The following is a 20,994-nucleotide window of genomic DNA, read 5'->3' on the forward strand; positions in this document are numbered from 1 at the left end:
TTTAAAATACAGTGAGTCGAGCAGAGATGTCCAGCGCTCCGTCTTGCCCAGTGACTTTTGACTCCTTTCAGCCTGTAACGCCTGATTCTGTGGCCAGGGTCCATTATTGCTCTCGAGCCACCACCTCCTCTTTTGACCCTTGCCCAGCCTGGCTAATCAAAGCAGCCAGGCCGATAACAACTGAATGGGCCACTGTAATAATAAATGGGTCTTTCCTTGAGGGCAGATTTCCATCTGCCCTCAAGGAGACACTCATTAGGCCCATAAGAAATAAATCTAGTTTGGCGGCGGACGAAATTGGCAATTATAGGCCCGTCGCCAATGTTTCTTTCATGAGCAAAGTGGTCGAGAGGGTGGTGGCCTATCAGCTCCAAGCTCACCTGGATGAAACAGATGCCCTGGATCCGTTTCAATCGGGCTTCAGGCCGCGCCATGGTACAGAGACGGCACTGGTTGCCCTGTACAATGACCTGTTGCAGGAGGCCGACAGGGCAAAATGTCTCCTGGTCCTCCTCGACATCTCGGCGACGACAGTATCCTCCTGGGGAGACTCTCCAAGTTGGGAATTGGTGGCTCAGCACTCGCCTGGCTCTGTTCCTTCTTGGGGGACCATCCCCAGAGACTACAGCTTGGGGAAAGTGTCTTGGCCCCGTCGAGTCTCAAATGTGGGGTTCCACAGGGGTCGATCATCTCCCCAATGCTGTTTAACATCTATATGAGGCCGCTGGGCGGGGTCATCAGGGGATGTGGGGCTTCATGTCATCAATATGCCGATGACACCCAGCTCTAAATCTCCTTTTCACCAACTGCAGGTGATGCTGTCCTGTCCCTTCAGCGCTGCCTGGGGGCCATACTGCAATGGATGCAGGAGAACGGGCTGAGGCTGAACACGGATAAGACGGAAGTTCTGAGGGTGGGTGCCCTTGTGGTAGGTGGCTTGGATGACTCTCTCATGTTTGGGGGGGGGTCACCTTGGCCACGAAGAGTGGGGTCTGCTGCCTGGGCAAACATTTGGACCCAGTGCTCACCATGGAAACGCAGGTGGTCAGTAGTCCGCACCGCCTTTTTCCATCTTTGGCGGATTGCCCGGCTGCGACCCTACCTCGACACAGGGGCGCTCACTACCTTGGTGCATGCACTCGTAATCTCAAGATTAGACCACTGTAACAACGCTCTACATGGGGCTGCCTTTGAGACTGATGTGGAAACTTCTGGTGGTGCAGAATGCGGCGGTCAGACTCCTCACCGGAGCGAGGAAATACCAACACATTTCTCCAACGCTGGCCGCATTGCATTGGCTGCCCATCTGTTTCTGTGTCAACTTCAAAGTTTTAATGCTTACTTACAAGGCCCTAAACGGTTTAGGACCTCGATATTTGGCGGAATGCCTGTTTCCACCAAGGTCTACCCGGATCACCTGCGCGAGTCAAGAGGTGAGGCAGAGGAGCCTGATGCCGAGAGAGGCCCAAAAGGAGAAGACGCGAAACCGGGCCTTCTCTGCGGTGGCTCCTTGCCTCTGGAACAATCTCCCTCCGGAGATTCGCACGGCCCCTACACTGGGCATCTTTAAAATCCAATTTAAAACATGGTTGTTCATTCAGGCCTTCCCTCCAGCCAATTCTTGATTTTTTTTCTCTTACTTTTCCTTATTTTTTATTTTGTTGTACTTGTTGTTGCATTATTATGTATTTGTTTGTGTTTTTATTGTCTGATTTTATATTGGAAGTCGCCTAGAGTGGTCCGGTGGTCCAGATAGGCGGGGTATAAATAAATAAATAAATAAATAAATAAATAAATAAATAAATAAATAAATAAATAAATAAATAAATAAATAAATAAATAAATAAATAATAAAGGATACACAATTCTGTGTAGATAAATGAAAAAAATGAACAGGACATTTTCAAAAAATGGGCCATCGTCTAGCAGACCTTCAAATAGAAAACTAAACTCAAAGAAGGAGGAGGAGGAGAAGGAGGAGGAGAAGGAGAAGGGCACCCCTATATGCAATCCTACCACCACAGCTTGCTCACCCTCTGTTTATCTGGATAAACTGTAAGGGAAAACTGTGAAATCAAGAAGCAACCTGCAACAATCTAAATTACAGAGAAAAATATTTAATGTAACTTCATAAGCTATTTTGCCCTATATAAAGCAGGCCACTAACAAATTCATCTTACAATATATCATTAACAGATTATTGTGGTACCTGCAGGAGACAGCAAAATATCATAAAATGTGTGGCGGGTAATAGTACAGGGAAGCTGTACAGGCAGCATTTATTGTGGTTTGTAGCATCATAAAATGCTATTAGGCTACAGGCATTAATGATTCCACCAAGTCATTTTCAGACTAAGAAAAAAATATGTATTTTAAATTATATATAACTTTACCTTGTGTAACACTCTACTATTAGCAAAACAACTGTGCGAGAGAATACTTATTTTACAGAGGCATTTGGATTAAACATTATCTACCGCTTAATAGTCTGCTGAGGAACACCTACTCAAACAGAACACAGGGGGGAAAATCTGTTGTATATTGCAAGAAAGACTATTTCTTAAAATGGCCAGTATTGGAAATATGCTTTAAAGTTGCACATGTCTACTCAAAAGCAGAGCCCACTAAATTCTGTGGGGGTTACTCCTAGTTAAATACAGTGGTGCCTCGCTTGACAACGATAATCTGTTCCAGCAAAATCGCTGTACAATGAAGTCATTGTCAAGCGAAAGTAAAAACAAAACAAAACATTAGAATGCATTAAAAACCGGTTAATCCGTTCTAATGGGCGAAATACCTCATCGTCCAGCGAGGATCTTCCATAGGGCGGCCATTTTCCAGTGCCTGTTAAGCGAGGAATCCATCCTAAACACAGCGGGGAGCCATTTTGCACAGTGGATGGCCATTTTGAAACCCGATGATCAGCTGTTTTTAGATCGTCGTAATGTGAAGAATCGGTTCCCGAAGCAGGGAACCGATCGTCGTGAAGTGAAAATCATGCTTTGAAACATCGTTTTGCGATCGCAAAAGTGAACGCAAAAACCCCATCGTAAAGCGGATTCGTCGTGGAGTGGGATAATCGTCAAGTGGGGCACCACTGTATAGGACTTCAGTCTCTATTATCGCAGCTATACTATTAGGCAACAGGATGGTATTAGTCACTGAAATGTACGTTAGAAACTTCCATCTTTGAACAATAAAAACACAACATGAAGAAAACAAACCAAGTGCGAGCCTCCGTGCAGAACTCTAGTCCAGCACCAGGCTTGCCTCAAGTATCAAGATAGCTTAGCGAAGTCCTTTGGCAACCAGTGGCGCCTGCTCTTCCATGGTGCAAAAAAGAGAGGAAAAAGAGTTTACAAAAATAACACCATGTTTTTAGGCCACAGGAGTGCAAATCTGAAAGGAAACATAGGAAGCAGGTCTCTTGGAGGTGGGATGGGGGAATCACTGGGCTAGTCCCAATAATCTAACTAACATTTCCCAACCTGAATTTAAAACTAGAAATCCCAACTTCGTAGTCCACTAGCTATGCTGGCTGGGGCTGATGGGAACTGTACTCCAAAACATTTGGACTTGATTGGTTAAAATTCTTGGCCAATGGTGCATATGCTTGCAAGCGGACTACATGGCTTTGTTGCCTGGGGTTATAAATCAGTATTCCCCAGTTTCATACATTCCCAGAACTGTTGTTTAGTCAAAGGAAAATGGGGGAGTTTTTACTTTTCGCCTCTTGTAAATTTGAAATATTATTAGATACTTCAGATAACCTAAGAGCTTAAGTTATTAGTTTAAAATTACATTAACCATAGTCATTTATAACTGTAACAGATTAACTACAATAATTAGCAGAGAACATAACAGCCAACCGGAATTTACATTAGGGTGAGCCATTTTTGTCACTCCAGATGATGTTTGACTGCAACTCTCCTTAGCTCCAACCAGAACTCTCAATGGTGCAGGATGAGGGCAAGTGAAGTCCAACACATTGCTCCTCAGTGGTTTAACCAATTTCCTAAGTAAGCCCATTGCTGCATACTATTTCACGTAAAGGCTACATCCCTCTTAAGGCACTGAATAAAAAGAATCAGCAGAGCATGAGCAGAGGGAGCAGGCAACTCAAATCTAAAGAGAACAGCCTCTTTATGTGAAGTGTCTTCATGAGATCAGGAATCCCAATCTGTAGGTTTTTCTGACTCTGTGGAGAGTCTCCATAGAAAGACTGCTGCCCACTTCAGACTAAGCCCTCCACAAGAGAGACTTTTGAGTGTGGGGGCTGGAGCGACCCTGTTCCTTCTCCTCGCTGATTAAAAGTAATCTTTTCATTGAATGTCTGAAAAGAGCTGTCCATGGTGAGGGAAGTAAATTTCCTTTCAATAGCATTTAGTGAAATCAGAACAAAACACAGTGTTCAATCATGTACATAGAATTCTGTTTCTTACTCTGTTAAAGTTTAATGGTGCCTTGTTTAGTAACAATCAAGGTGATTCAAATATATCTTTCACACAGACAGTTCTTTTTGCAGTCTTGCAAATGGCAAATAGGTTGCCTCGGGTACTTTATAAGATGGTGAAACTGCAGCTGTGCAAGCTGCTAACCAGGAACATGTCAATTACACATGAAGTCACTTTCATCTTAATTATTTAATTTGCACTTATTATTTAATTTGTATCCCACCCTCCAAGAAGCTCATAGCAAATCATCACTCCCCCAAAAGCCTTTGAGAAGCTGGATACAAAATAAAGCAATTTTCCCCAGTTTCTGGGAGCTTCCTGGCCGAGAAAGAATATGAAGCAGGATTTTGAACCTCCAAACTCAGCAGTCTTTCCAGTGCAACCCAGTCACATAAGCTAAAGATAGTCTTTCCCAAATAGCTTCTTTGCCACTTCCAGATCCTTTTAAAAAAGCTCCTTTGGGGACTACAGTTCCCAGAATCATCATGGCCACTGGCTATTGCCGATTCTGGCTTGCAGCCCAAATAAGTAACTTCTCCAAATTGTGCATGATTTGTCCACAATCTGTTCATGGACTTGTCCATGAAAGCTAATCTTTAAGGTGCTATCATGTTTTTGTCTTTATTTGTTCTTTTCTTTTTGTTTGTTTGTTTTTACCTATAATTCAAATTGGAAGTGAAACAGAGACTAAAAAAGTGTCAGGTCAAAAGCACATAAGTGGTGCTTTGCACATGAGTATTTGTACATTTTTAATTATCAGCACCATATTTTAAAGATATTCAGTAACTATTTTTCCTACAGACATCCACATAGCCCAAAGAAATCTATATTTAAAAGGAGCTAGAGAGGACTTTCCTAGAGAAAAGATTCCACTGGCACATCTAATCTCATTTTTAGCTAGCTGATTCTGCAACTTCTATAAATACTAATTTTGGGACAGTATACTCGATTTATAGTCATGAATTACTTTATAAATACAAAATTTCTTGTTAGAGAAAAGGTTAAACATAAAAGTGAAAAGTCAATACAATGAAAGTTAAACTAATTACTCATTAAAATTTTAGAAAGCTAATGTAAATTTGGAGATTCAAACCCTGTTTAGTCTTAAAGGATATTAACACAGAGTTATATACAATCAAAATAAAAGATCTGAGAAAGCCAATTTGCATTGATCACGAAATTATTTATTAGATTGTTTTAAATTTAGTTCTCAAATGAAAGGTCAGTGGCAAAAACAAGTGCTTATTTTTGCAGAAAATACATTTACATACATTAAATATCAGCTTGAGAACAAATTCTATCAATATCCTCCAGTTAGAACACTGGAATGGTTGCTTTGAACACTTGAAGACCATTGGTTTTTAGGCTAATTATTTCTGATGATCAGCTTATTTTTATCTGTGAAACCAAGTACAGTATCAAGTGTTGGAAATGTCTCAAAGTATGCGTTGAAAGTAACTCTCCAATGACTGGATTTCAACACCCACTAGGTACGTTAGAATGAAGAGAAGAGAAACAACGTGGAACAAGTTTTGTATCACTGAAAAGGGGAAAATACTTTTACAAAACTTGCCCTGCAGCTTGACTCTTTGTTAAAGGAAGCCAAAGAGGAACATATCTTGAAATACTGTGATAGCTAATCAAATAAGTCAAGGCTGATTACCAACAACCAAAGTAATAACTGGGTTGTGGTTCCCAAACATGGATCCCTAGATGTCCAGGATTTCTGGGAGTTGTAGTCCAAGGACATCTGGACCCAAGATTGGAAACTACTGCTCTAGAAAGATCAGAGAATCAAAGGTATCTAAAAGAAATTGCTCTTCCAGTTTCTATTTTTAACAAGATTTAACAAAATAACTAAATTATGTGGCACTTAGAACTTACAGATTAAACCATGTACAGTACTGTACTTCAGTGAACACACAGCACAGTTCCTCCAATATATGTGTACTTTGGTAGGAAAGTATTGGTAATAGAACAATTGCTCAATTTTGCTCTTGCACAAGTAACAGCAATTCTCATTTCCTACATGGAGAGAAATACTACACAGATTTACTCTAAAACAAGTCCCTGTGGTCTTACAGATTGTATTATTTTCTGATACTGAGCTGAGTATCTCTGAAACAATGAAGCCAAAGACTAGAAGAGATCTAGATGAGACGGAGCATGAGACTCATTCAGACATACAGTGTGATTAACTAAGCCATTAATAGTGAGACCACTTTAATCTAGATATTACAAATCAAGGTAAATTTGGTTTAAATCAAATCTATTTAAATCATGATTTAAATTTAAACAACAGATTTTCTTTGACAATTCAAATCACAAAATCGATTTAAATTGTGGGTTTTTTTAATCATGTGTATGTGAACATAGTGTCCAAACATCACAACAAGGATTAAGACCTTCCTATTCAAAGTTTGACCCAGCTCCGGAAGGCAGTAGAAGACAGGAGGGCCTGGTCTGCTCTGGTCCATGGGGCCACGAAGAGTCAGACACAACTTAACGACTAAACAACAACAACAACAACAAAGTGAACATTGTTAAAGCATGCTTTTCTGAGCAATATTCACTGTACTTTCAAAAGTCAAAGAGTAGTTATTGCTTCTCTTCCCATCAGACCAAGATAAACAGGACAAACCTCTAGTTCAGTGCACTTTCTAATGCAATCACAGCTAAGGCAAACAAGCAGAAACATCTGAACTTTAAAAAATGCATTAATTTAGAATACTTGATTTGTTTAAAAAAGTAATCTGTTCATTTGGTTTGACCTTGGAGTTCAAACAAAGCAGGGCAAAGGCTAATAGAGTTTTGTCAAGAGAACAAGCTGGTCATCACAAACAATCCTTTCCAACAACACAAAAGGCACATGGAAATCACCAGATGGGCAATACCAAAATCAAATTGATTCTATTCTCTGTGGCCAAAGATGGAGAAGCTCTATACAGTCAGCAAAAACAAGACCTGGAGCTGATTGTGGCTCTCATCATCAGCTTCTTATAGCAAAATTCAAGCTTAAACTGAAGAAAGTAGGAAAAACCACTGGGCTAGTCAGGTATAATCTAAACCAAATCCCTTATGAGTACACAGTGGAAGTGAAGAACAGATTTAAGGAACTAGATTTGATGGACAGAGTGCCTGAAGAACTTTGGATGGAGGCTCGTAACATTGTCCAGGAGGCAGCAACAAAAACCATCCCAAAGAAAAGGAAATGCAAGAAAGCAAAGTGACTGTCCAACGAGGCCTTACAAATAGCAGAGAAGAGAAGGGAAACAAAATGCAAGGCAGATAGGGAAAGTTATAGAAAATTGAATGCTGACTTCCAAAGAATAGCAAGGAGAGACAAAAGCAAAAAAGCAAAGCATGCTGTTTATATACCGCCCGATAGCGCTTCAAGCACTCTCTAGGTGGTTTACAAGTTAATTATGCAGGCTACACATTGCCCCCCCACCCAGCAAGCTGGGTACTCATTTTACAAAAACCACTGCGCCACGAGACAAGGCCTTCTTAAATGAACAGTGCAAATAAAGGAACATTTTGTGCAAAGATGGACATGATGAAGGACAAAAACGGTAGGGACCTAACGAAGCGAAGAAGAGTCAGACACGACTTAAGGAAGAGTTGGACACGACATAACGACTAAACAACAATAGTGTGTTCAAAGGATAGTCATTCCACTTTGGTAGTATAATTTGCCAGAATTTTGGTATAGTGATGAAATGCAATTAAATAAACCTATTTGTACCAAGGAAAAAGCTTCAAGGCAGTACACATCTTTTAATACTTACTTTTGCAAGAAAGACTACCAAAATTAAACCTTAACAGGGAGGAGGGCACACACAGGGAGATAACAGTCTGCATAGAAATGTCAGAGCATCTTGCCTTGCTTGATCTTCAACTCATGTGCCTGCATGTATTTCTATTATATATATAAATAAACAAAGAAAGAAAGAAACAGGATAAAGTCTAGTGGTATATTTTAATCTACCACATTCACAGTGGTTCAGGGAATTCTCAGCCAGAGACCATGCCTTTAAGTGCAACAGAAGAGGAATCTTATCTTCAGGAATATGTCACTATATAAATAAAAGCCTGTCAAGTAAGGATACACTTCAGGAATTGATGAAGTGTCTTTGCCCCATAAACACTTAGTCACAATAAATCTGACTGTCTTCAAGGTGCCTCAAGACTGTGCTCATATTGCTGCAAGAGATACGCAGTGCAACCTGTACATGTTTACTGAAAATTAAATTTCACTAAAAGTCATGGGGTTTAGTCTCACACAAGTGGATAGAACTGCAGCCTACTATAGCTTCCTACAACAAATCCCAAATTTCACCCATTAATCAGCATGCTGCAATTCAGTAACTTCAAACTTGTGTAACATAAACATTCACAGACCTTTAATTCTTGGTGTTAATATCACCTTTGTTTCTGTGAAAACACCAAGTACAGTATCTGTGTTCTTTTTGTCCTCTACTACTGAAAAGCCAGTCTTATATCACACGTGCATGTTAAAAATCTTAAACATCACTGTAGAGGTTTAAACATTTTTCAACAGTTCAACTTTAATTTTAGGATGATGAACCTACAGTAGATTCATCATCCTAAAATTAAAGTTGAACTGTTGAAAAATGTTTAAACCTCTACAGTGTTGTTTAAAATGTATGTTATGTCTTGCATTAAAAGAAGATATTGCAGTTGTCAAAGTTTGGTACCTTGTGTGTTTAAGAGTTTTAGTAAAATTATACGGGTGCAGAAAATTTACCCTACTTTTAAATTTACAGCATGAAAATATTGCTTACTAGGAGTACTCCAAAACAAAGAATCAGCTGTAGCAGATCATGGTCATTGAAAGTACTGTATAGTGTTTCTTTGGTAATAACTTGTTTGTTTTGCTTTTCAAGATACCAACAGGAAATATGAAAATAGTAAATACATGACAGATGAAATTGTTTTGAAAAGGGTAATGTCAGGTGTATTATTAAGCTATTTTAGACCCTAATAACCATTACTAAGAAGCTATAGTTGTTGCTTCTAAACAGCATAGCTGGTGCTTTACAGCGAGTTATATAAACAAAGACTTAAGAGTATAAATAGCCAGGGAATTCTCACACCCTTAACCTGCGAGAGACATAATAACAAAACTTATCATAGACAGAAATGAAGCACTGAAAAACATAAACAATGGACTTGTAACTAACCTGGCTAAATTGGGTGAGAATATTATGTATTGATTATGTGTCTAAACATGATTAGAGGCCCAGAAATCCTTTTCATTTTATATTTTCTTATTATGAGAGCTTTGATATTTTTCCATGTATTAAAAAAAGTTTTTTAGCTGATAAAGCATACTTTTCCAGAGTGAATTCTCTGCCTTTTTAAGCTACAACCTATTCTTTATCTTACTCTTAGTCTTTACTCTTAGTAGAGATGTTCCTATATGTTTAAGAATGTAGCATTCTTTTTGGCACTTGTTTTATTTTTGACTCTGTATCTTCTGACTTGAGTATCTACTTAAAGCCAAGTTCAGTTTTCATATTCATTTAACTGATGTGCCTACAGCTTCCTCTAACAACTATATAACTGTCTATTTGGAACTTGCTATCTTTGAAATATCATTATCATAATCACAGAATGGAACCTAGAAGATATGTAAAAATAAAAGACATGTAGAATTAACAAGCTTTGAAATTGCCTGGAATTATTGCAATAAAAAACATACTTAACACTTAGATACCCAGATGCATTTTGAAATGCTTGCCAATGATTGTCTGTTTTCATTTTGAGATTATCCCTTTACTGGGATAATGGCAGCTATAACGAAGAATAGACTTCTTTTCTTTGCCTGGCAAGTCTATAAATCTCTACAGGTCTCCTGGGGAAATCAAGCACCCTGTCTAGGGGTCTGACAAGGTGGGATGGCAGTTCTCAATTACCTCTGGACTGAGGGAGGTTGTCGTTATGTAAGGATGTATCACCACCACGGTCAAAGTGGCAAGCAGCACCCCCGACAAAAGGAGGCATTTACCACCTTCTAGATCCACTCATCAATATTCTTCCCCTTAGCCATTTCCTCCATCAAGACTGACAAGGCTCAATAGTACAAATGGTGAGACTGACTATTTCAAGCATCCTTTCCATGCCTTCAGGCTGTAATATGAAACCTGACAAGAAGCTCTGTATACCTCTCCAGACACTCTGACATCTGTGATACTAAGTGCTAAGTGAGTATGGCCACCTTTCTCTTCAAATCACCTAGCAAATTTATCATACCAGCTGAATGAGCCAGGTTCCAATAGCAGGTGGCTGACCTTAATCAGCCAGGTTCCAATTGTCTCTTTACAACCTGCTGGCTGGCAGGTTGATTACACAATGAAACCAAAATAAAATGTTGTTGTCCTTTTAACCATAGGATAACCATCACTAATTTTTGATCATACTCACTTCAAAACCTACCACATTTGCACTCCAGTCAGGAAGAGAAAAACAGATTCACTGTGGATGATGGCAAACCCGCCCCAGCCCTGCAATCTAGGTTGACACTGCACCAGTACCCAGGTAGACAAAGCTGAGATAGGTTCACCCCACCCAGTTCACCACAGTCTCAGTAATACACATCAGACTGGACCCTTCACTCACAACCAGATCATAGATAGTCAGAAACAGAACCAACAAACTAGAGGAATGGCTAAGTGGACAACTTAGATCTTGGAAAATTGGGCAAAGATGAGTCCATGGTATAGATTCCATTAATCTCTCCCCATTTATCATCACCTAGCATGCGCAGCACAACACAGTACTTCATTCTGCCCATGACACCACCAGTAGGGGCATCTATCCCCTCTGCTTTTCATATAGGTGTGGCCAGAAGAGTTTCAATCCTTTTCTTGAATAGGTTCAAGGATCCTAGCTGTATTTATCCAGTCTTCACTCCCTCAGTCCTCAAGCACACTAAGAAAATCAGCTATCAATATGGTCACTTCCCAGTTACTCTCTTAGAAACCTGCCTCTCACACAGGAACACTTGGTGGTGATCTCCAATAAACTCAACCCACACATTCATTGTGGGATCTCCCACCCAAGGTCTGTGCGTCCAGTTACTTTACCACCCATGAGTGATGCCCCATCCCCATGTCTCCCCAAACTGGTGGTGTAAACGGGTGACCCTTTTGGTGGCATTCCTTCGGAGTGGCCCACTGCAGGTAACAGGTAGTATTGCCAAAGTGTCTTCAACTGTCCAGAAAGGTGAAGACGATGGACAAGAAAACCAGCTGGTTCTGATTAGCCAGTCAGTCCCAAATGTTTTAGCAGAAGCTCTCATGGTCCCAATCCAGCACCAGCTTCTGTGGAAGCATAAGGCAGGTGTAGCAAAAAGCTTTCTCTTTCCACTCCTGCTGACCCAGCTGCATCACCTACTGTCAGTGTATAGCCTCCATAACGATTTGCTGTGTGATAAACTCTTTCCTCTTTCCTGCCCTTTTTTTATTACAAAAGGAAAGGGCATTCTTCCGGTGATATCATCACAAACGGTTCATAAGCAGCCAAATATGTAGCTGATGAAATTGGCTCTAGTTCCTGAAAGCGACTACTCTAAAAATTTGTCTGGCATTAAGCCAAAGCAAGCCTGTTTCCCTTGCTAAACCACAGTAATATGGCTTTTCCTGTGGAATACAGGTCTCGCTGTAAAGTGCACAGCAATCGTCCCTCCTCCTATCAGTGAGGAAATTATTATGTAACAGCAAAACGTACAGCTGTGGTGGGGACCACTGTTTTGGACCACAACTTCTAGAATCTCTTAGCCTGCATGGCCAGTGCCCAAAAGGTAACTTTTTAAAATTCTAGCAAGAACATTGATTAGAAAATGGCAATTCATTCTGTAATACCCACTGGTTCTACAGCATGCAAGGGAAAGAGATTTGTTGCCACCAAAACTGCCCAATTCAGGGCTGAAATCCTCTCTCATGCTTTACTCTTGAAGAAAGGGAAATATTCTAACTGGGGTGAAGTCAAATCCTGCTTCCTGACAATAAGAAACAAACCATACACATTTCCATAACACCACTTCATTGTGGAATGCCCTACAAAGCGAGGTGCTCTCCTCTGGCATCTTCTGAAAACTGTGTAAGGCAGACGTTTTCAAAGAAGCCTTTAGAAATATTCTTTCATTGAAGAAATAAATACAGATCTATATTGGATTGTTGCCTGATGTATTTTTCGTCGGGTTTTTTGTTTGCTATATTGTGTTATTAATTTTGTACTGTTCTCTTGGTTGGTTGTTGTTACATATGAGTCCATTGTCTTGATGTGCAACTGGTATTGTGTACAAGAAAGAAGCTACCATTAGGACAGAATATGGAGAGACCGAATGGCTTCCTATAGGCAAAGGTGTTAGACAAGAGTACATTTTATACCCTATCTGTATGCAGAACATATCATACAGAAAGCAGGACTACATTCAGATTAGGAGCGAAAACTGGTAGAAGAAATATGAGTAATTTAAGATATGCAGATGATGCCATCTTACTGGCAGAAAGCAACGACTTCAAATAACTTTTAATGAAAGTGATAAAAAAAGAAATTGACAAAGCAGAACTGCAGCTGAACATTAAGACAAAAATTACGACTACAGAAGAACTACACAACTTTAACACTGACAATGAAGAAAGTGAAATAATGAGAGATTTTGTATACCTTGGTTGAATCATCAATACAAATTGAGACTGCAGCCAAGAAATCAAAAGATTGAGACTATGAAGGGCCACAATGAAGGAATTTGGAAAGATCATCAAGTGTAAGCATATTATATTTCTGATCACCATGTATGGGAGTAAAAGCTGGACAGTAAAGAAGGCTGAGAGGGAAAAAAATGATCTGTTTGAAATGTGGTGCTGGAGAGCTTTGTGGATACCCTGGACAACCAGAAAGACAAACAAATAAGTACTAGAGCAAATCAAGTCTGAATTATCTCTGGAGGCAAAAATGATAAAACTGAGGCTGGCCTACTCTGAGCACATCATGAGAAGGCCGGAATCTTTGGAAAACACTGGGAAAGGTTGGAGGCAGCAGTAAAAGAGGAAGACCAAATATGAGATGGGGCTAACTCCCTACAGGAATCACAGGCCTTAGTTTGTAAGAGCTGAGTAGGGCACTTAAGAGGATATGTTGCTAAAGAACAGAACCTTGTGGCTCATCAGGACTGTTTGGTGAGGTTTGCAACAACATTCTGATTGCTGCCTAGAGTGGTCACAGTGACCAGATAGGCGGGGTATAAATGGAATAAATAAATAAAATAAATAAATACCTTTAGCAAAGGTACCATAAAACAAGATTCAGGCATCTTCCTGAAAGAATTTCAAGGGACTATCACAGAAAAGAATTTCAAGGGACTATCACAGAAAAGAATTTCAAGGGACTATCACAGAAAAGAATTTCATAGGAACCTTCAGGGCAGGAAAGTTCAAAGGAATACCAATTTAAATTACTCATTTTATTGCTCTTTGTACGTTTCTGATAATCTTTGGTTCTATACACAGTCTTTACAAGCACTGATGTTTTTGCTGGCCAGCATACTGAAAACGCTTCCTGGCCCTCAACTTTTTATTCAAAGCTGATTTTAAGTTGTGCATTTATGGAAAAGTTACATGCAGAGGTCCCTCCTTCACCGGAAACGTTATTACCCAACTTGTAAATGTTGACTGTTCTGGACCCAACCTCAAGTCCCCTATGGAGAATAAAACGCTCCGCCAACCACTTTTTACAGCCCCAAACTAGCATTCTCCACTAGTTTCTGGAAGCAAGTGAGGGCACCAGCTTGCCTTCAGCGCGCCCTTCCGCGCTTGCTCGATTCGGGGCGCATGCGAAGTACCAACTTCCCCCGGCACTGACTCATACGCGTAAAATTATATACACAGGGCGAATCCGGACGGCGCACGTGAAGGAAGTGTGGCGGGCGGAGGGGGCACTGCTTTTGCAAGGGGCGGCATTTCTCCGGCGGCGGCGGCGGCGGCGGTAGGAGGGGATGAGAAACGTGAGCCTGACCGAGGCGGGCCGGCGCTCCAGCTCGGCGACGGCAGCAAGCGGGCAGCTTTCCTTCCCCGCCGCGGGGTGGGGGAAAGAGAGCCGCTGCCTGGGGAGAAGGGAAGGGATGTTTGGGGGGGGGGGGGGAAGCAAAGACCGAGGTCCTGGCCAGGTCAGGAAGGCGAGGCGACTGAAGAAAGGGGAAGGGGAGGACGCGCAAGGGCCGCTCTGCCTCGCCAGGGACGCTTCTCCGGGAGCGACCCCCCCCCCTCCCAAACGCCGGGCCTGGGCTGGCGGAGCACAGGGAGCGGGGGGCTTCCTCTGCTTCCGAGTTCAGCGTGCAGGGACGGCCAGGCAAGAGAAGGAGCCTTCGAGCAGAGGTAGCGAAAGTGAAGGGACGGGAGGAAGGGAGGCAACCGGGGGATGGCGGAGGCGGAGCTGGCGGGCGGGGAAGAGGAGTGGCGGCTCTCCTGGAAACGGGGCTCCCCCTGCGGCCGGCTGGTCTTGTCGTTTACCTGCGCTGGAGGTCTTCCTCAAAAGGAGCCAGATAAGGGTCTCGCTCTAGCAGGCGCCGCAGCTCAGGCACGTAGGGACTCAGCGCCGCCATCGAGGCGCAGCCGCCGCCGGATCCAAAAGCGCAAGTGCCGGGCTGCTTCCCGGGAGGAGCGGCGCCCTCCGGGCTCTATATAGGCTTGGGAAAGAGGGCTGGGACGGGGCCCTCAAGTGCCTTGTCTTCCCCCCCCTTCCCCTCTCCTCTCGCCGTTTGGACAGGGCTAAAGCGGGCGCCGCCCACTAGGCGCCTAGGAGGTCATTCCGGCGGGAGGGGAAAGGGCGCCCGGGAGAAACCCTTTCGGCCCGTAAAGAGCAAAACCTCCCGCTGCTGCTGCTGCTGCTGCTGCCGCCGCCGAGTGGAGCGTCCGAGCATGCTCGTCAGCCGAGCGTGCGCAGTAAGGCCGTGTGAAGTTTTCCTGCTCAACCTGCAGACCTTTCCTCTGCCCGTACAGTGTCAGATTTTAGTATTGTAGCAGAAAGTAATATTCTGGGTGGAAAGTTGGGAAAGGGTCCGATTTGCAGAAGTGGTTTGTTTTGCGACATTGAGGAGCAAAACAGGAATGAAATGGTGACTAAAATTTAAAAGGTTTTTAAAAGCCAAAATTGAACAAGGTCATTTGGAGGTTCCACAAGGGGTGAAAAAAATATTCTAAACTCCCTCTTTTCTAGCAAACTGATGGCGAAATACAGTCCTGTGCAGTGCTGCTTGTGAGTAACTCCGTTTCAGTCAATAGGACATATTTCCAAGTTGGCAATCCTATGAGTAGGTGTGCTGGATAAACTTGGTAAATGGGTGGCTGAAACGTAGTTCCAGATGGGAGCTTGGAATTTTTACTTTTCAGAATAAGAACGTTATTTTTGGACTACTGCTGCCAGCTGGTTGATTATCTGGGCGTTTTAATCCCTCTCCCCAAAAAAGATTTTGCTGACTGCTAATCTAGGTCTAGCGGCAGAGCTCTGGATGATCGATAAGAATTTGATTCTCAATTGATAATCATAAACATGTGCCACAAAGGAAATTATGTGTACTAACAGCAAAAAAAGTATATTCTCTCCCGGCATACACACACACAAAGTTTTACTACTGAAACAAAGCTTCATATAACCAGGGGTGGATTTTTGTGCAACAGCTGAGGCATATGACACTGGCTGGTGGATTTTTATTTAAAGTACATCACAGAAGTCTTTGCTTCTCCCATGTCTTATGTATCGCTCTTAAATGTGGCAAAAAGATGAGAGGGGCTTTCCCTTTCTATTCTGATAGGCCAGTCCATCTCAACACCTGTTCCCGAATATATCCTTAAGAATAGAAAGGGGAAGTCCCTCTCATCTTCCTGCCAAACTTCTGAAAGTCAACCTTAAAGCCACAAATCACTTTTTACATTCAACCTTGTTAAGGTTAACATGATTACACACCAGTCATAATTTAACCTAGAGAACACGTTTGAAAGGGCACCCATATTCATTAGTATATCGGGTCCCCCAGATATATTGTAAATCTGTTTAACAATTACCGTATTTTTCTGTGTATAAAATTACACTTTTTACTTAAATAATTAGAAAAAAAATTGAGGGTCGTTTTATACGTGGAAGGCAGCTGCTTTCCCTGCCTTTTGCGAAGCCACAGGGTAAAGCAGCTGTGAAAGGGCTGCTTCAGGACCAAAGGGGTGCGATTCTGCACATTTTCTAATGTGGGGGTTAGAAAGGGGGGTGGTCTTATACATTGGGTCCTCTTAGAAAAATACGGTAACTGTATACCTTACTGTTCTTTATATAATGAGGTGATGCTGAGCTGACAGAGTGAATAACTCGCTTTCAATGGGTTGGAAAATCAAAGCGGTAATTGCTAAATGTGATCCAGCTTCCAGATTTATCCAGTTTTCCCACTGTAAATATTCCCTATTTTACTTGTGTTGTTACCTGTTTAAACAAGTATTCTTATACTTTCGTTTCCAGTGCACCATTTTGTAGCACAAACCAAAAGATGCAACTCATCTTGACAATTTTTTTTTCATCTGCCTTAGCCTCAGTGACCACTCCAGCAAAGTACTATGAAGCCATGCACCTTAAGCAAGCCTGTCAAAATAGATCCATGTAAATAACTGAGCAGCTGGCTGGATACCAGTTTACTTATTGAAGTTAGGTATCTGGCTGTGGAGCCAGAGGTTGGGAGTTCCATTCCTCACTGTGCATCCCAGAAGAGCCAGCCTTTGTGGCCTGGGCAACCTGCTGCACAGTCCCAGGATGCCCCCAGAAAAAGGGAATAGTAGACCACTTCTGAGTTCTCTATATCTAGAAAACCCTTAAAAGGGTTGCCATAGGTCAGAACTGACTTGACAGCACATGGTTATTATTATTAATTATTTGAGTGCTAGGGTGTAATCAGATTGCCCCAGTTTTTGATTATGATTTGGGGCTGAAGACCTGTTGGTTACCACAGTAATCCAGTCCTGGTCACAACAGTTCCCATTTCCATCATAGTAAAAAAAAAAAAATGGCCGAAGAACAGACATTTCTGCTTGATCCACAATTAAGCATCTGAATGGAACTCCTGAGCCACATTAGACTTCAGCTGCTGTCTGCAAATTGGGACTAGGAGGACTTAACAGTGTTTATATTGTTCTTGGTAGGCAGTGGATGTTATTTATTCATTTGATAATTAAATAAAATCACAACTGAAATCACTTATGTTATTGACGCTGCCATACCGTACATAATAAACGGGATAAGTCCCATGAAGTTATTTGGGCTTGTTTAGGCATAGGCATGAGCAGGATATCACTATCAGCCTCCTTCCCAATCCATTAAATCTCTCTGGTTCCATTATTTTCCATTCTCCTTACTAAAGCTTTTTCCCTTCTCTCCTACAGATACAGTTCATATTTTGACTTTTGCTTTTGACTTCCATTTATCTTATGAAGTGGTTCTAGTGCACAAGAGCTAGATCTATGCCACAATAAATCCTGTTTTTTGTTGTCATCATTGTTTTTAAGTAGGAAGATTGTCTTCTTCTAAACCCTTAGATTAGTAAATGTTAACATAAAACCATAAAGGGAGCCAGAGGAGCATGAGAAGGCAACACCTTTATTCAACCATTTTAAAAAAAAATCAACCAATGTGAGCTTTTGTGAATTATAATCACTTCTACAGCCATCTGCCTTGTGAAAAGTGCAGAAAAATTGTAAAGGAATCCCCCAATAATTCATAGCAGATGTTTTCCCTGTACATATCTTCTTAAAGTGAAATTAAAGTTGGTTAGAATATTAACATGAAGCATACCGTATTTTTCGCTCCATAAGACGCACCTCTCCATAAGACGCACCAATTTTTTAGGAGAAGAAAACAGGAAAAAAATCTGTTTTCTTCTCCTAAAAATTGGTGAACCTTATGGAGAGGTCTGTCTTATGGAACACAACCTGGGACCCTTTGGAGGCTCACCCAGACCCCCTGAAAGCCAGAGGGGGCAAAATCACCACCTTCTGGGGCTCTTTTGAGGTTTGGAAAGCTTCAGAAGAGCCCCAGAAGGTGGCAATTTCGCCCCCTCTAACCTGGTGGGGGGGCAGGGCGAGCCTCCAAAGGGTCCTAGAGTGTGTTCCAGGACCCTTTAGAGACTCACCCTGCCCCCCCCCCGAGGGTCAGAGGGGGCAAAATCACCACCTTCTGGGCTCTTTTAAGGCTTGGGAAGCTTCAAAAGAGCCCCAGAAGGTGGCGGTTTTGCCCCCCTGGACCCGTGGGGGGGTGGGGGTAGCGTGGCAAGGGTCCGAGGGGGCCTTCCAGACCCTTGCCACGCTACCCCCCCACGGGGCCAGCATGGGCAAAATAGCGACCTTCCAAAAGGTCCTGGGAGCTGGCGATTTCGCCAGGGCTGGCCCCGTGGGGGGGGGTTGGGGGCAGCCTGGCAAGGGTCCTGGGAGGCTCCCTTGGACCCTTGCCACGCTACCCCCACCCCCCCACGGGGCCAAGGGGGGGTAAAAACTGGCGATTTTGCCGGTGGGAGGAGTGTCGCAAGGGTCTGAGTGAGCTTCCAGGACCCTTGCAACATTCCCCCCACCAGGAAGCTGGCGATTTCGCCTGCGCTGGCCCCATGGGGGGGTGGGGGAGCATTGCAAGGGTCCTGGAAGGCTCCCTCGGACCCTTGCGACGCTCCCCCCCACGGGGCCAGTGGGGGGCGAAGTCACCACATTCGCACCATAAGACGCACAGACTTTCTACCCCCCTTTTGGAGGGGGAAAAAGTGCGTCTTATGGTGCAAAAAAATACGGTATATTTTCACCTCATCTATAGCAAAGGATATGAAAAATTCAAATTCCCTTTTATGTCTCATGCACTCAAACAAAAGCTGTGATCTTGCAATGATAACACATCAAAAAACGAAAACATATTCTAGTATCCTATTTGTCTTGGATATATGAGGAGGCTGATAAAACAACAAAATTAGACTCCATGTTCAGGAGTTCATGTGACAGGAAAACCACAACTCAGCTGAAATGTAACTAGAAAAGATTCTGAATAACTTTTTCATCCTAAACCTAGGTTTTTAAGTTTTTATTAAAAATTATGTTGTTCCAGAAGGCATGCTGTGTGTCATAAGCTGTCCAAAGCACTACGTTTCTAGCAAATATATATTTTTTACAGTTGCAATTTTTTACACTGGGGAAAGAAACAAGGCAGAGACAACAACCATTTTGCAATCATATAGACACATACCATATAAATCCCACTAAATTTAATAGGATTTGCTTCCAGGTTGAAATGGTTAGGTTGTTAACCAACAAATGTTGCAAAACTTCATTCTGAGTGTCAGTAGTTTCTCTTTTCAAAAAATGATGAGCCTATGTTGTAGAAGAGTACAACATAGTACAAAAAGAATCCAGAATTCTGGGAAGCTGGGGAATTCTTTGAAAGGATCCATTAAATGCACAAAATATGCAACTTTTTGAGCTCTATAGAACTCTTCAGCAGGCTAGATTTTTAAAAGTTAATAGGGTAGGCAAAGATTGTAGAATAATGTATTTGGAAGGGGGTTATAAGGACATCAAGTTAAACAAAGGAATCCAAGTTAAATTATATCTAATAGATGGCTGTCCGGCTTTCTCCACAATGCCTCCAGTGTAGAAAGCTCACCACCTCCTCAAGATAATTGGTTCCATAGTTGTACTGCTCTGACAGGAACTGTTTTGCCTGAAATTCAGTTGTAATCAGGTTCCCTGTAACTTCAGTCCATTATTATTATTCCTGCATTCTGGAATGAGTGAGAGCAGTGTGACGGACAGGTCAGTAACCACTCCTGTCCATTACAATAGGACCCTTATTTAACAACCATTGGTTGAACAGAAGAGGTGGAACTAAGGAAATATAAGAAGAATGGAAGACAGTTAAAGATCAGTTAGGGATATGAGTTAGAGTTAGGAACTTCAGTTAAGGATATCACTTAGAGCAGGGGTCTCAAACATGCGTCCTGGGAGCCATTTGCGTCCCGCCGGATGAAAGCTTGTGGCCCCTGACTTGCCTGCCCCCTCAAAGCATCCACACATCCTCTCCTGTGAAGAGTCAAAAAAAGCCTTGCCTCGCTCATCGGCTCTCTTGCTTGCACCCTCCATCCAGAACTGCAGCCTGCCAGCCAGCCCGCCTGTCTGCCGGCTGGCAGGCTGCAATTTGGGATGGAGAGTGCAAGAGGCGCTGTTGTGGGGGAGAGCCGGCAAGCAAGGCACGCTGCCGTCCCTTTTCTCTGAGCACCCAACCCACCGCTGCGCAATACCTGAGAGCGAAGTTCGCTCCTGGCCCATCCTCGAAGAGCGCCTCCAAGCCACCAACAGCAGCTGCCTCCGCCTCTTCCAGGGAAGCAGCTCTCTGGCTCTCTCTCAGCATCCCCAGCACCAGCCCAGCCAGTGGCCGCCTCAGCGCCCAGCGGTGCTTCCTCCTCCTCTTCGTCCTGCTTCAGCCACCTTGGCTCTGGAGGCTGCCTGGG

At 42.7% G+C, this 20,994-nt stretch overlaps 1 protein-coding gene and 1 long non-coding RNA gene across 3 annotated transcripts in view; one reads left to right on the top strand and one right to left on the bottom strand.

Moving 5' to 3' along the window:
* GBE1 (1,4-alpha-glucan branching enzyme 1) overlaps positions 1–15,216 on the bottom strand; it is a 197,282-nt gene extending 182,066 nt beyond the window's left edge. For both annotated transcript variants that reach the window (XM_078388996.1, XM_078388995.1), the window contains exon 1: positions 14,990–15,216. In XM_078388996.1, coding sequence (XP_078245122.1) covers positions 14,990–15,081 — 92 coding nt within the window. In that variant the 5' untranslated portion in view covers positions 15,082–15,216. The remainder of the gene's footprint in view (positions 1–14,989) is intronic.
* LOC140705646 (uncharacterized) overlaps positions 14,754–20,994 on the top strand; it is a 48,022-nt gene continuing 41,781 nt past the window's right edge. Inside the window, exon 1 of the long non-coding RNA XR_013542906.1 lies at positions 14,754–14,854. This is a non-coding gene — a long non-coding RNA (uncharacterized LOC140705646). The remainder of the gene's footprint in view (positions 14,855–20,994) is intronic.

This window comes from Pogona vitticeps, chromosome 3 (assembly GCF_051106095.1).
Source record: "Pogona vitticeps strain Pit_001003342236 chromosome 3, PviZW2.1, whole genome shotgun sequence".
NCBI classification, from domain to species: domain Eukaryota; kingdom Metazoa; phylum Chordata; class Lepidosauria; order Squamata; family Agamidae; genus Pogona; species Pogona vitticeps.